This window comes from Chinchilla lanigera, unplaced genomic scaffold (assembly GCF_000276665.1).
Source record: "Chinchilla lanigera isolate Chin_1 unplaced genomic scaffold, ChiLan1.0 scaffold00041, whole genome shotgun sequence".
Lineage (NCBI taxonomy): Eukaryota > Metazoa > Chordata > Mammalia > Rodentia > Chinchillidae > Chinchilla > Chinchilla lanigera.
In genome coordinates this window covers 16,497,357-16,513,025 of record NW_004955442.1, presented here as the reverse complement: position 1 = coordinate 16,513,025, position 15,669 = coordinate 16,497,357, and the positions used below count along the sequence as shown (strand labels likewise).

At 55.6% G+C, this 15,669-nt stretch overlaps 1 protein-coding gene across 1 annotated transcript; it reads right to left on the bottom strand.

Moving 5' to 3' along the window:
• Positions 1-2,385: 2,385 nt before the first annotated feature.
• Positions 2,386-14,123, bottom strand: Fbxl16 (F-box and leucine-rich repeat protein 16). Its single transcript, XM_005391616.1, has 6 exons — positions 13,774-14,123; positions 6,700-7,346; positions 5,312-5,820; positions 4,911-4,995; positions 4,540-4,603; positions 2,386-4,238 (listed from the first exon to the last, which is right to left on the bottom strand). The coding sequence occupies exons 2-6, from the start codon at positions 7,330-7,332 to the stop codon at positions 4,090-4,092; spliced, it is 1,440 nt and encodes a 479-aa protein (XP_005391673.1). The 5' UTR covers positions 7,333-7,346; positions 13,774-14,123; the 3' UTR covers positions 2,386-4,089.
• Positions 14,124-15,669: the final 1,546 nt, after the last annotated feature.

The window sequence follows — 15,669 nt, the reverse complement described above, 5'->3', positions numbered from 1 at the left end:
GAAGCTGAGGCAGGGGGATCACTGAGGAGTCTGAGGCCAGCCTGGGCTACATAGTACGTTCAAGGCTACCCTGAACTACATAGCGAAACTCCTTCTCAAAAAAAAAAGAACAAAAAACAAAAAAGAAAAACATTCAGGTGAATAATTTACTCATTTATTTTAGCAGGTCCTAAATTGTGAACATCTCTAACCATCTCAGTAGGTTTCCATGAGCTAAGTTTTAGACATTCCATGAATCATGAACTTTGAGTACACAGTTTTCAACTTATTGTAAAGGAATGGGGCATTAGGAATACTGTCTTTAAGTGTTCCACTAACAAATCTTGCATAGCTAACTCAAACCAGATTTTTCTAGTTTCCTTATTTGAGTGGAGAAGTTCTTGGTAATGTTAAAATTTTTCTTTTTAGGAATTTTACAAGTAAACTGCCGCATTTATATGATAAAAGACATAGATATAAATCCTGATATTGCTGCTTTGAAATTATCCACTTTAACTTTCCAGTTAACCAGAGTCATGTATTTAATTGAAAAGTTACGGCTTCAGAAAAACAGTCAGTTTAGTTGGAAGTTATTTATTTCTTAGGTTGCTCAAAATGATGGCATCTCAAAAACATGAGCTTGTCACCCATGGTTTTGTTTGTTTTCTTTTGCCTTTTTGAGACAGAGCCTCACTATGCAGTTCAGACTGGTCTTGAACTCACTTTGTAGCCCAGGCTGGCTGAGAATTTTCAGTGATCCTCCTGCATCAGCCTCCCAAGTGCTGGGATTACAGACTTGCACCACCACGCTCAGCTCACGCCCAGTTTTTGTTTTGATGAATGTTTAAAAACAACACATAAACATACATACTATTTTATTTATATATCTACAAACAACCAAAAAAGCCCTCAGAATGGTCCTTAACCATGTGAACTGAAACTGAGTTCTGATTTGGTGTACTTCTCATTTTAATCTCAATATTTTAGTACCAGTTCTGATTCCTTTCCCCAGGACTTCAAGTCTGGTCATTTCTACACAAATCCCAAACCTCTCCACTTTCCACCTCCTTCCTCCTGTGGAGCTCAGGAGCTATCTCCCAACAACTCTCCAGGGTTCACAATACCCAATCTGCATGCCACACAGCAACCCATAGATCATCCACCTAAAACTTCCCACAATGCCCTACTACAGTGTGAATAAACCCCAGCCTCTGTTCATCCTGTATCTGCAGCTATGGGTCCCTGCTCGCAGCCAGCCAAGATCATTCCTGCCTCTGTCTCCTCACCCCTCAGAGCTCTACTTAAATGCCACTGCCTTAGAGCACAGAGTCTTTCCCTGGTACTCCACCTAAGGTAGCCTCACCAGCCACTGTTACCTCCATAGCACTTGTCACAGCTTGCTTCTTTTTTTACTGGTACTTATCACATGGGCGTGAACAACACTGGAGGGATTAAATATGCCTTGGTTCCAACCATTACTCAGTGGCCCCACTCAATTGCAGCCTCCCTTTCTCTTCTGAGTATAGTCCTTGTCTCCTGGTGCACTATGTGATCTTTTAGGACATCCTGATCCTTTGCTTAGTCCCTCTACATAGGACGGAGCTCATTACTGGCTTTCAAGAAAGGTGGGGCTGCCAGGTGTGGTAGCACACCCTTGTAATCCCAGCACTTGGGAGGCTGAGGCAGGAGGATCCTTGCGAATTGGAGCCCAGCCTGGGCTACAAAGTGAGCTCAAGGCCAGCCTGAACTGCATAGCGAGACCCTGTCTCAAAAAGACCAAAAAAAAAAAAAAAAAAAAAAAAAAAAAAAAAAAAAAAGAAGGGTGGGGCTAGATCCTAGATATTTTGAGAGATTTTTTTTTTCTTTTTGAGACAGGGTTTAGCTATGCAGTTCAGGTTGGCCTTGAGCTCATTTTGTAGCCCAGGCTGGCCTTGAATGTGAAGTCATCCTCCTGCTTCAGCCACCTGAGTGCTGGGATTACAAGCATGCACCACCATGCCTAGCGACAGAATATTATTTGTATTGACTTTAGTGTCATCTCTCCATGCCTTCTCTCCCCTTTATGTAACAGGAGGCTGGGGAACTTTGGTTGCTGCTCGGTTTCCAGTCTGGCCATTTGTTAAAAGAATGAATAAATCTGATGCATCTAGAGTGCATGAGAGCCAGGCATAGTGGTACACGTCTGTAATCCCAGCACTTGGGAGGCTGAGGCAGGAGGATCATTGCAAGTTTGAGGCCAGCCTGGGCTACAAAGTGAGTTCAAAGTCCATCTGAGCTGCATAGTGAGACCCTGTCTCAAAAACACACACACACACACACAAAAAGAGTGCATGAGAACCTCTGGGCCTCCCAAGGCAGTTACCTCTGCATTATGGTCTGTTGACCCCAAAATAACCCGGACTCATGTTTTTACAACTTTTTTAATATATATTTTTATAAACAGGTCACGTGATAAAATAGCACAAGAAACACTTACCAAATATAAGGTTATATCTTCCGCATATACAGGAGAATGAGGTCGTTATGTACAATAAGAAAATGATTTTAGGGATTGGTTGGTTTTGTTTGTTTTCCTCTCTCCCCTTAAATTTTCCTCCTACAGTCGTTGGAAATATCACAGCTTCAGTTGCATTAATACTTTGGGCAAATGGACAGTTGCCCCTCCCTATTAGGGGGCTGTGGGAGGAGGGGCTGAAGAAACTGGCTCCTGACCACTCCACTCCACTCCAGCCTGGAGCCTCCTCGGCCAGCACTCCAGGGGCAGGGATCTCTTTGGGCTGTTGAACTGTTTCTCTGCTTCAACAGCATCTCTCTCTCTTTGTCTCTCTCTCTCTCTCTCTCTCTCTCTCTCTCTCTCTCTCTCGCTCTCGCTCTCGCTCTCGCTCTCGCTCTCGCTCTCGCTCTCACTCTCTGGCTCTCTGGAAACTGGTTACTCCCTTCCAACCAGATAAAGGGTGTCCCAAGATTGGCTGTGGGCACTGTATCTCCTGGGGTTCAAGGCTGGGATGGAAAGGGGTCCCAGCCCCCTCCTTAGCATTGCCAAGATGTGCCAGCATCCCCCAGGACTTTTCAAATGTCTGGGGATTGAACAGAACACAGTCAGAGCCCATTCGGGCAGGCAGAAGTTTGGGAAGCTGGGGGGGTGGTGAATGGGGTAGGTCTAGAAAGGAGCCCTCCCTCCTGTGTGTGTGGAGGGTGTGCTGATCCTCTTAGGTAGGCCCATTTCTGCAGATTTCATCTGAGAAGACCTGCCCAGGGTGAGCCCTGGGGTTCAGGGCTGGGTGTGGGATTGGCTGAGCTGCTCCTCATGGTGCCAAGGGTGGCTCCAGTTTGAGATCTCTCAAGGTACCTGTACCACCCCTGGGCTGAGGTGGACTGAATGGGCTGGGCTAAAGTTGATTAATCCAAGGTCACTGTCATCCCAAGGCTGTCCCAGCTTGGCCAGGGCCCAAGGATCTGTAGGCCTTGCGGGGTTGAGGGCAGACAGGGGTTGGCCAACAGGGTGGGTGGCCTACTGTGAGGAAAAGGGGGCGGCCTTTTGGATCAGGAGGGCATGGGGAGGGGGAGGAGAAGGGGAGTTGGGCTCCTCAGCGGGCCATGGCTTTGGCAGTGGCCTGTGTCCCCTCGCACCTATCGGAGGGCTCCAGGCACGGAACAATGGAAGATGCAGGAGGCCCTTGGGGCTTTTCTGGGCCCCTGAGTCCTGGGGACCTAGTCCCCCCTTTTCCCGGGGCCCTCCCCGGGGTGGGAGACAGCAGGGAGGCAGAGAACGGGTGTGGTGGGGAGGGCGGCTGGGCAAAGAGCGCCCCGAGGACCGAGCCCCCCAGGCGGGTGGGCGAGTGATGGCGGCGGTGGTGGCGTGGTGAGGGCGGGCGTGCAGTGCGGGCACGAGGGGCATGCACAAAGTCCCCGAGTGTGCGTGCGTGCGTAGGGCTGGCCCCGGTGCCCCCTGCCCAGGGCGGGCCGGACGGGCGAGGAGCCGAGGGGCGAGGGCGGGGCGGAGTTTCCCTCGGGCTGGGTTCCAGATGGGGTCGAAGAAAGGGGCTCAATGGCGCCCGTGCCCCGCCCAGAGCGTGGCCGGTTCCCGCGGCCGAGGCGGGGCGCCTCGCATTACTCGATGACAAGGCAGCGGGGCAAGTGCTGCGAGAAGTACTTGAAGAGCTCGGGTGTGGCCCCGGGGCAGTTGGTCAGCTCTAGCTCCTCCAGCTCCTGCAGCTGCACCAGGCCGGACAGCCCCGTGGTGGTCAGCAGCGGGCAGCCTGTGGCAGGCGGGGGCAGGGCAGAAGCTCAGGGCAGCTGTGGGTGGGGCCTGTGCTAGCGGGCGGGAGTGGGCCGCGCGGGGCGGGCAATCATGGGTGGAGCTTGCACTGGGCGGGGCCCTGTTCGGGGGCGGGGAATCATAGGTGGGGCTCTGTTCTAGGCTGGGTTAGTGTTTGCTTCTCCTTTAACTTGGACCTGGGATGCAGGGAGCCAGCGCCCAGGTGAATTCTCATAAGGGGCCTGACAGGGCGGGGAGCGTCGCACTAAGTCAGTACACAGAAGGCGTGCAAGGGGTCTCACCTGCCAGAGACAAGAGACGCAAACTCCTCATGGCCAGAAGGTGCTTCAACCCGAAGTCCTGCACCTGGGTGGGAGGTAGGGAGGGGAGCGAGCTAACTATTTCTGCTTACCTGACACCTGGACTCGCTAGAGGGGCGGGAGGCGGGATTCAAGACAGAGGTTTCTCAGCTCCCGCGGAGCCAGAAAGCTGCTGGAAAGAGCCTATGAAAACCCTAGGGACCCTGCAAGCTTCGCTTAGGCTGGGTGCAGAGTGGGTCCCAGACCCCTGCGGGAACTGAGTGGGGAGGGAGCAGGTCACCGGACTATGGGGACGGTACTTTCCCTACGCCCCCCCAACTATTCCCCGATCCCAGAGGCTCTGAGGTTGGTACCTGGCAGCACCATCGCAGGTAGAGGCTGCGGAGGGACGACATGGTGGACAGGTAGCTGAGGCCAGTGTCCGTGATGCGTACACACCTGTGGTTGCACCAGAAGTGGACTGCCCACCTTACACTGCCTCCTCAACCCCTCAGGTGGGCGCCTCCCTCCTCCTTCCAAGCCTGGCCCTCCCCAGAGTCCCGCCCCCACACCCGTCTGTGTGGGCACTGCATGCTCCAAGGATATGAACAACTAACTCTTGTTGCATTTCTGCCTGTTCTTGATGCCTCCCACCTCCCCCTTGCCCTTCTTCAGCTTAGTGCGCAAAAGAAGCCTGAGGACTTGGCCCCTCCCAGTCTAGGGGCCCAGTTCACGGTGACCCACCCGGCAAGGCCCCAGTACAGGTCATACTCACCTATCCAGCACTAGCTCCTCCAGGCGGTGCAGATCACAAGCCACATATTCCAGGGCCATATCAGTGATGCGAGGGCACCAGGAGAGGTCAAGGCTGCGCAGCTTGCGAAGGTTTTCAGCCACCAGCTCGACGCCATCATCAGTGACCTTGGAGCAGCCTGAGAGGCTGAGCGAGGTGAGGTTGGGCAGGCTATGCACCACATTCACCACACCGTGGTTGGTGATCTCCCAGCAGGAGAGCAGACGCAGTGTGTGTGTGCTGTGCCCCTGGCGAGCGGTGAAGTAGGCCAGCGCTGTGTCCGTCACGTGGTAGGCCTGCAGACTCAGCTCGGCCAGGTTGGGCAGCAGTTGTGAGATGGCTGCGATGGCATCATCTGCCACGTTGATGCAGTCGCTCACACTCAGCGAGGTGATTCGTGCGCTAAGACTGGACCACAGCCCGGCCTCAGTGAAGTCATTGCAGCCGGACAGCTCCAGGCGCACCACCCCCTGCATCTGCTCCAGCATCACCTGTGGGGAGAGGTGCCTATTAGAGGGGAGCCTCAATCCCTGGAACCCTTTCCATGGGTCATGGTGAGGATTGCCTAGCTAGGGTGGAAAGGAGCCCTTGGGAGGTGGGAAGCAATGGTCTCTAGGATGTAGATGTGGGCAAGCATGCATCTAACTGAACTTTGAGCCAGGCATTGTGACCCATGCCTGTAATCCCAGCACTCAGGAGGCTGAGGCAGGAGGATCGGCGCAAGTTTGAGGTCAGCCTGTGCTACACAGTGAGTTCAAGGGCAGCCTAAACTACATAGTAAAACCCTGTCTCAAAAGAACAAACAAAAAACATCCTGAACTCTGTCTGAGGAGTTCATTTAGAGTATTCGTTACACTTCAACAACATTCCACAAGAGGGGCAGGTCACAGGAGAGCCTGGCTAGAGCGGGTACTCCAAGCTCTTTAAACATTACAGTACAGGTCCTGTGGACAGGGAAGTCTGCCTATCTGCTCCTCTGATCTTTGCTACTAAGAGACCCTTCCCCAGCTGCCCCTCACCTCTTTCCAGTATCCTGTCCACTCAAGACTCGCTTTCTGGGCAGGAAGGGCCTTGTACTTAATTGGTTGCTCCTCTGTCAGCACTGCCTTGAAAGTATTTATTTTTTGTTTGCCTTGAAATTCTTACTCATCTTTGAACAAGGTGCCCACATTTCATTCATTAGTAGGTTCCCCAAACTATGTAGCTAGTCCTGCTCCCTTCCTCTCCCAAACCCACTCTCCCTTCTGCCTTTTTGCCTCTTGTGTGCTGAGCCTTCTCTGGGGTCCAGCACTGTCTCACATTCATACATCACTGCTGCTTGTCCCTACCCTTCCCCAGCCTCGTCCCCTCCTGACCAGTTCAGGGCATACCTCTAGGCCAGCATCAGTGATGGTGGAACGCTTGAGGCTCATGGCCTTGACCCCCTTCTTGGAAAGCGCATAGTTGTCAATGAACTCACAGATGTCCAGGTCGGAGACTCCAACCAGGCAGAAGCCCTCAAAGCCACGTGCAGCAAAGCCCTGCAGGTTCACAAACTCCTTCTCGCCACCAGGCAGCACATTGTAGAGCTCCTTGGCATGCAGGACAGGCATGAGGCCTGCCCAGAACTTAGGCTGGTACAGCACACGCCGCCAGGCCTTGCACACCTGAGCTAACACGCACTTCTCACATGCTGAGAAGTACCAGAAGAGGCCATTGAGGATTTTCTCATCTGTGGCTAGTGGTGGCCGCTCTGCTGGGGGTCCAGGCACCGCGGCTGAGGCTGGTCCACCTGCAGGGGAACATGGCCCCCCAGCCAGGGCAGCCCGGGAGAGTGGGGTAGCCAGGCTGGGGGGTGGGAGGGTAGGTGGGGGCGGTGGCTGGCAGGGACGGTTTTTGGCTGCTGGTGTGCCCTTGGTGATGCTGGCTGCACCCAGGCCATTGGGCTGGCCTGGCAGCTTCACTAGACCATTTCGAGGCAGGCATGGAGGCTTGGGGTCGCCGTTGACACCGGGACTCGACATCTTCCTCGAACACTCTGCAGATGGGTGGGGAGGGGAGAGTGGATTTTCTGGTCTCTGCGCAGGCTGAGGAGAGTCACTCTTCTTCCAAGCCCTGGGTGCCCATTCTCATGGCACTCCCAGAGCCACCCAATAGGATCTGAGTGCATAGTTCTCCCACCTTGACTGTGTGTAGCAACAAGAGGTAGGCTGACCATGGGCATGGCACTCATGCAAGTGAGCACCAACTGTGTATAAAGGCTGAACCTGCATTGTTCATGGATGCTTTCTGGTGCTCTGGTGCTGACATTCCCCTTTCACCCATGAGAGAGTGGAGGTAGAGAGACCAAGTCCCTAACTGCTCCCTTCTCTCCCTCTGATGCCCATTGTTAGGGCTGAAAAACTGAAGGAGAGGGTTTGGTATGGTCTCTGGCCTGCCCCTACAGGTTCCACTGTGGCCCTGTCTCATGCACCAGCTGCCATGAATGTTCATGCCACAGGAGGGTCTGTGGCTCAGGATCTACCCAAGAAAGGGCAGGTGTCTCCTGAGGTTTGACTTGGGGGCCAGCATGTGAGTCCTGCACACATGCTGTCTTTTTTTTTCCTTTCCAATGTTGGTCCAGTGCTGGTGATGGTCCTTGTCTTTTTGCCATGCAATCTCAGAGGGGGTGCAAAAGCTGCTCCCAGATCACCCTCTTCTCCTGCCTGACCAAGACAGGCCCTGGCCTAACAGGCAAGTCTTACAGGGCCACCAAGGGGGTGTGGGTAGGGAGTGGTGGCTCCCGAGATCTTCCAAGACTTGAGGTGGGCATTGGAATAAGCAGACCTGCAGAAAGAGAAAGGCTAAAATTTCCTTTCCAGCTGAGTCCCCCTCCTGGAGCTGCAAGGCTGAGGAAGGTGGCAGCCTTTCCCCCACAACCTGGGGTGACCCTTGGGAAAGAGGACTGGAGGCAGTAGGAGGGAAGGATGAAGGATGTCTTGCCCTAGTCTTTTCAGTACCATACCCCTGTTGGCTTCCACAGCTGACCTGGGCTGGGACCTGGGATCTCCCTGGCACACATGGTGCTAACTCAACTTTGGGCCCAGAAGCTTTGCTGCTCTGGCAGCCACAGGTCCCCTGCCACTGGCAGCCCACCCCAGGCCTTCCTGTGCCACCTCCTTCCCTCTTTCCCAAAGGCATCGTCTGAACCCTAGGTGGCACAACTAGGCTCTCCCCTGAGGAGGTTCCAACACCTTAGTGCCCCTTTACATATACTCATAACCAGGAAGGAGTGGCCACACACTGGCTGATACAGCGACATCCATCATAACACTTGTAAAGTACCCACTGGGATAATCACATATTTCAGCCTCATGGCAGCCTAGTGTGTGGGGGTGGCCACTATTGTTACCCAAGTTTTCAGATAAAGAATCTGAAGCTCCAGGAAGTTAGTTTGCCCACAATGGCAGGGGGTTCCTGATGCGGGGCTACCCCACTTTCAAGGATGCCAGGGCAGATAAGAAGTGACCATCCATTGTAGGACAGCAGTGCCTCATGATAGGCTTGGATGAGGCCCATGACCAGCACTCCCGTGCCAGCAAGGCACTCTGGAAGGTGTACTGGGGATAGAGGCAGCCGCAGCGTTAGTACCCTCAATGCCCCAGAGCGGGGGCTTCCCTGCTCCCTAGGCCCAAGTCACTCAGATTTCCTGCCCAGGACGCCCCGCCCACCCGGCTGCCGCAGCTTCTCGAAGAGCAGCCCCAGCTCATTCTGAGCCCAGCACCACGGACAGCAGCCTGCGCTCGGGGCCAGGCCTGGGCCGGCTGCACCGCGGACAGCGGCGGGGGTGGAGGGTGGATTCTGGCAAACCCAAAGCCTGGCAAACCCGGCTCAGCAGGGAGGAGCCCCAGAGGCAGGAGGGGTGGAAGGGAGGGGGGAGAAGCCGCCCGCTAGGCTAAGATCCGGAGGAGGCGGCGGAGGCGGTGCCAGGGGAGAAATAATCCAAGAGCTGTGCCGATTTAGGCTGAAAATGCTCCCAGCCGCGGGTGTGCACGTGGAGTGCGGAGATGGGGGATGCACGTGGATGCCCTAGGCACCTGCGGGGCTCTTTCCCGTTGCCCATTGGAACTCACATTTGCATGAGCTCACCTTCCCATCCCTACCTTCTTTCTAGGCCGTAGGGTTGGATTGGTGAAAATAAGGCACGCAGTCCCTCATCCCACAACTCCATCTGAGGTTGTAGGCCCCTACACCATGGAAATGGCCACACCTTGGTCCAGGAGTTGAGACTTGGAAGAAATCTGAGCTCACAGTGGGAGACTGGAGCCTCTCAACTAGGCAGCAGCTCAAACAAGGGCCTGTCCACCTGGCTCTGGACCTAGCCAGTGACCAAGGCCCTGTTTATCATGGGTTATAGAGTCCTTTCCTGGTAGTGCTGCTGCTCTCCCCACCCAGGGTGGCTCCAAGGACCTGATCAGAGTTTCCTGCCAGGAGGGATATGGATAGCTGCTAGTCTACTTGGGGCTGCCTCTCCCTTTAGGAGAACTAGTTTTGGGAAGAGAGGCTTTTGAGAATATGGCTGAGTTTAGCCAGGTGTGGTGGTATGCACCTCTAATCCCAGCACTCAGGGAAGTTGAAACAGGAAGATCACAAGTTTGAGGCCAGCCTCAGCAACTTAGTGACTTAAAAAGACCCTGCTCAAAATAAATAAAAAATAAAAAGGCCTGGGGACTTAGCTCAGTGTGAAAGCCCTGGGTTCAATCTCCAGTACAAAAAAAAAAAAAAAAAAGGCCTAGTGTATACAATTCTCAGCCATAGGCCAGCTGTGCTGTGGTCAGTTTGGAGTGGAATTCTGGGGAGGTCCTCTGCTGGGATAGTCTGTAAAAGGGCTCCAGGTCCCTGAGAAAACCCGAGGAAAGGGAGAAACAGTAGTCAATACCCATCTTGTCCCCATCAGCCTCAGCCAGAGTCAGAGAGAGCTGACTGTGACCTCTGCACTCTATCCAGAGGACTCATTGTGAAGCTTGAAGACACAGTGGGCCCAGGGGATTCTGGGAGATCAAGCCCTTGGCAGCTTCTAGGCCAGTATCCACAGAAATGACCATGTTGAGCCTATAGGGGCTGTCCCTTCTGCGTGCCACGTTATTGGTCCCTGAGACCAAGTTGGCCTCAGACCCCTTACTGCCTGGGCACAACCTGGACCCTGTTTGCTCCAGGGCTTTCTCTCCTTAAGCTAGCACCCACTTCTCCATTCTTCAGTGCTGGATGAGAACCATCCTGCCTCCCCAGTGGGATCCCATCACTGGGAGAAAGCATCTCCAGGGTCTTACTCATCACCTAGGTTATATTTGCTGTCTACCTTTCCTCCTGGCCCAGGGACTCACTGAGCACAGGCAGCACCATGGATGTGTGGCTCTCAAGTGCTGCTGAATGCATGAACAAATGCACAAATGAATGAATGAGAAATGCTAGGTCCACTGCGGAAAGGGATACAGCTGCAAGAAATCTGAGAGGCTGGAGGGAGGAGTGGTCAGATTGAAAAGGTTTGCAGTCAGGAAGGTGTAGCTAAAAAAACTTATCCTAGTTGTGATAATGGTCAATGTTCACAAGGGAGAAAAGCCACTGGGGTTGGGACTGGGTTGGTACCAGAGTCACTGGGAAGACTCCCAACACCATAAGGGCTTAAATTAGGCCTTGGAATGTGCAGACTCCAGGGAAGAAGACATCTTGTCTATTTTTCCGATAAGTTTCACTTCTGGAGCTGCAGAACTAAGAAGGGTAGCTGTCCATTCCCCATAGTCTGGCCTGAGCCTAGGGAAGGGGACAGAAACTTCTGGAAGGGGGGCACAGGAGACGTCCTGACCTATTTTTTCCAGCATCACACCTCCCATTACTAGCCTGAGCCCTTCACACACTGCCTGACCAGGGTGGGGGAAGCAAGACTCAGGGAGTGAGTTTCCAGAAATTTCACAGAACTGTGATTGACCCCAAGACCTCCAGGCTGTCTCATTACCAGTGCTCTTGGCCAGGTGTACATATACAGACCTTTGCTTTTTCTTCTTTTGCTTCAAGGTCCCCTGTGTCTTTCTGGGATCTGGGCTAGTGGTTTTTCTAACCAGTGGCCTCATCCAGCAGGGTCCCTGCCATACCCCTGCTCTCCTTCCAGAGGGTGCAAGCTACCTGCCCACCAATATCCCCACTTTCATTACCTCCACTCAGGGACTGTTCCCCCATCTCTCACACCCAAATTTTTTGACAGGGTCTCATTATGTAGCCCAGGCTGGCCTTGAACTCTGGCAACCCTCCTGCCTTGGCCCCCTGAGTGCTGGGATTACAGGCATGTGCCACCAGGCCCGGCCTGATACCCTCAGCTTTGTGAGCATCAGGCCTGCTTTGGCTGATGGGAGGCTTGGCCTCCACAGAACCTGCGCTGACCATCTTCTCCTCCATGGTGAGGGCCTTGGAGCTGATCGAGGTATGGGTAACCAAAAAGCTGCACATCAGGTTCAGTCTGCAGTAGCAGCCCCAGGGACTGGGGTGACAACCAGGGTAGATGGAGTTGGGGGCGAAGTGCAGGCTGACACATTCTGTGACAGCCCTGTGACTCAGGCACATTCACATCCCTGCCACTTTGCACATGTCAAACACAGTTCTTCCCTCCTGCCCCCAGCTAGAGATGCTCGGGGGATGTGCAGGGGCTTTGGGAGGGGAGGGAGGCCTGTGGCCCAGGGGCATGTAGGCCTTCAAAGAGACCCAAATTGATGCCTCAGCAGATTGGAACACTTTGGCCCAGCTCAGAGCACCTCAGCTATGTGGGTTTGGGGAGTGGAAGCTGGCTTCTCTTGGCACCCCACTCCTGAAAAATATAAGCCCTCCCAAACCCAGTTGAGGGCTCTTAGTCCCCTTTGCTTTGAGCAGCTATCAAGCAAGGGAATGTTGCCCTTCGGCACCCTCTGCAGCCAGATTGGCCATTGGCTCTTACTGGACCACTGGTCATCCTCACCATGCCCCTGCAACTGCCTTGGAGCCACAGCAGAGAGCACCCATAGGTGACAAAGCAGGGTCTGCAGGCTGTTGAGCACCACCAGCCGAGGAGTCCTTTCCTCCATCTCAGGGGGAATGTACCTGCTTCTCAGCAGTACAGGGCTTCCTGGACTCAGGTCCCTCCTACCCAGGAGCACTTGTTCTCTCATCAGTGGGCCTCAGGCAGAATAGTACAGGTGCCTCCAAAGTGGATGTGGGCAGGAGGGGGTGATCATATCCTGTGAATGTGCCCAGTGATGGAGATGCTGAGCTTGTAGGCTGGGCCTAAGGTGAGGGTGGTTGGGAACCAGGTACTGGAGGTGGTAGGAACTGGGGCATCTGAATCTTGGACTCCTTGTGCACCACCCATGTTTACATGAGCCTTGAATTTCCCTTCCCTCCAGATGGCTCCTCTTCCAGCTGCATGGCCATCTCTCGCTCCATCAGGCCTCTCCTGGCCCAGGGCAACCTCAAACCCGTCAGTTTCCAGCTCAGCCGGCCCAAGCCTTCCGTTCTGAGACTGCTGTCCAGCACAGCACCTCATCAAAGGGGTGAACTGGGAGAAACAGTCTGTGTCCTGTGGGGCACCAGGGAGGCCTCAGATGACCCTGGTCAGTGGGTCCTGGGACATGGGTAGGTAGGTATGGAGGAGGTGCCTGAGGGAGGGAGGCAGGTGAAGTATCATCTGCCATCTGCTCCTCCTGCTGAGGTCAGACTGCCTGCTCAGGCTGGGAGGGGCTGCAGGCTGGGAAGCCAAGGCTCCAACTATCATAACCTTCTCTCTGGGGAAGACGGGTATGGGACCCTCTGCCCTCACTCAAACTCCCAGGAAGACCCAAGATTTCTGCCCTGCAGGGCTCAGAATGCCCACTCCCCAGTCTGAGGCCTTGGCCAGGGCCCAGGCCCTCCTCCAGAACCAAAGACCAGCCAGCCCACTCCTTCTGCCTCCCTCTGTGGGTGGCAGCTTTATACAGAGCCATGTCCAGAAGGTGTTCAGGGGAGGGCCAGCCCTCTGGCCACATACCCACATGGCTCCTGTTGGAGTTTAGCTGCACCTAACACCTGTCACAGAGACCCAGGGGCTTGAGGTTCGGGGTCCAGAGCCCTGAGCCCAGAGCCCAGCCAGGCGGGGTGGGGCTTGAGGGCCTGCAATTCTGCATTCCCTTGGAAGCTTTTGCTCCTCTGGTGGCACCGACCCACAGCCCTGACCGCGCTGCATGTGGGGAGTGGGCCTCGCTGGGGCAAGCCACTGGGGCGATGGGCTTTGGAAGGCCTGGCAGGGGTGCAGGCCCCGCGGCCACAGGACGAAGAGGGCAAGGGGCTGCTGTTATGTAAGCCCTTCCCTGGCGATGGCGGCGCGGTCCCAAGACCCCTCCCCGCCCCCTCATTGTGGCCGCGGCAGAAAAGCGGCCTGGCCCCCACCCCTCTTCGCCCCTCAAGCTGGCCGTGCGCGCACACCTTACCTTGGCCTAAGCTCCTGGTTCATGCCACGCCGTCCGCCGGGCTACCTCGCGTCATGGGGAGCCCAGCACGGGCGCCAGGGAGCGTGGAGGCGGCCGAGGCGCTGGACTGGCCAGCAGGGCCCGGCCGCGCCCTGCACCCCACGTCCCGGCCTGGCCGGGCCCCCTCGGCCGCGCCCGGAGTGGGGCCCCCAGATGGGAGAGGATCGGCGGCCCCGAGCCTCCCACCGGGGAGGCTGAGGCTGTGCCCAGATAAATAAGGCCGCTTTGCAGGGAGCCGGGAGGGCGCCTCCTCCCTCCCCTCGCCCTCCTCCCGGCGCTCCTCCTCCGCGCTCCTCCCCGCGCTCCTCCGCCGCCGCCGGCGGCACCGCGCGCGTCCCCCGCCCGGTCCCGAGAGCCGTGCCTTCGCTCGCTCCCGGCATGAAAACCAATCGGGGCTCGTGAGCCGGGCGGGGGCGCTGAGGATGCCGAGCCCCGCCCTGTCCCCCCACCCGCGCGGCGCCGACGGGCACGCGCCAGGCTTTGCGCGCCCGGCACCCCCTTCGCCGCGGGCGCCCGCACAATAACAAATACGCCGGGCGTCGCGTTCGAGAGGACTGGGTAGTGGAGGCCCAGGCGAGCGACAGAGAGAAGCAGCCGGATTACGCCCAGCGGGGCGACCTGAAACCCTGCGGGCAGAGGAGAACCTAGCTCCCTTGGAGCCAGCAGTTAGTCCCGGAGGTGTGGGGTCCAACAGGGATGGGGCCGGCCCCACATGTCCGGGCTCGAGGATGTCATCTGCTGGGATGAGGAAAGGAAGTCCCAGTTTGAAGAGGCAAGACACTCCGACCACCACCCTCTGGATCTTCCTCCGAGCTGGAACCGCCCCCCCCACCGGTGGCACGTGCCTTATGCACTTGCTGGGGACAAGGCCTTGGAGGCCCCTCAGTAAAGAAAGTCTCATACCTGCAGAACCATGCAAACAAGTGACTGAACAGATCATTTTAGAGAGTGGCAATGAAAGTACAAGCTGTTATGACAGTGGTCTTAGGAACATGGTGGTAGCTCCTGAGGACATCATATGCCCGCTGAAACCCCAAGGATGAGAGGGGGGAGTGGTTAAAGAAGGGGTGTGTAAAGGTCCTGAGGCCTTAAAGAGCCTGACAAGTTCCTTCTGGGTTGGACCGGAGGTCAGGTGGTGGCAGCCACTTCAATTCATTTTTTTTTTTTTTGGTACCAGGAATCGAACTCAGGACCTTGTGCTTGCCAGGTAGGCACTTGTGCTGCTGAGCTATTCCCAGCCGCCACTTCAATTCAAAGAAGGGATGAGAGTCCACTGGAGGACTCTTATCAGGGCTACTGTCCATGCCACACTTCACAGCAGGCTCAGAACCAGAGGAGAGGGGCTCATGGTGCCCCAAGAATAGGGGAGGGGAGAGCAGAGCTGGGTCTTGGAATCAGGGTAGAGCCGCAGGACTGAGAGCATCTTAATAGAAATGAAATCAGCTGGTGCTGGGAAGCAGGGCCCCATGGGACAGGAGTGAGGCCTGGAGGCATTGGGTAGGAGAAACCAGGCTGACTGGACCCTGGTGGGGCTGGGGGAGTGCTGTCCTTGGTATGGGGCTCTGGACAAGTGAAGCCGTCTGTGTGGCTGGACTCGGATGCTCACGGCCTTGGGATATGGATGATGAAGGTAAGTTGGTGTGGGACAGAGAGAATGAGACTCCTGAAGACAGTGGGGTGACAAGAGAGCTGCCAGTCAACCTGTCCACTTAGCTTTGGGCAGCAGCTGCCACCACCTCCTGTGAGCAGGTATGGATGGTAAGTGGCAGAGAGGGTTTCCCATCAGACTCTAGAGGCCTCAGACAGAGTAAGTTGTGCTGTTCTGAGACCTAGTACCCTGCGTTGGGCAAATGGACA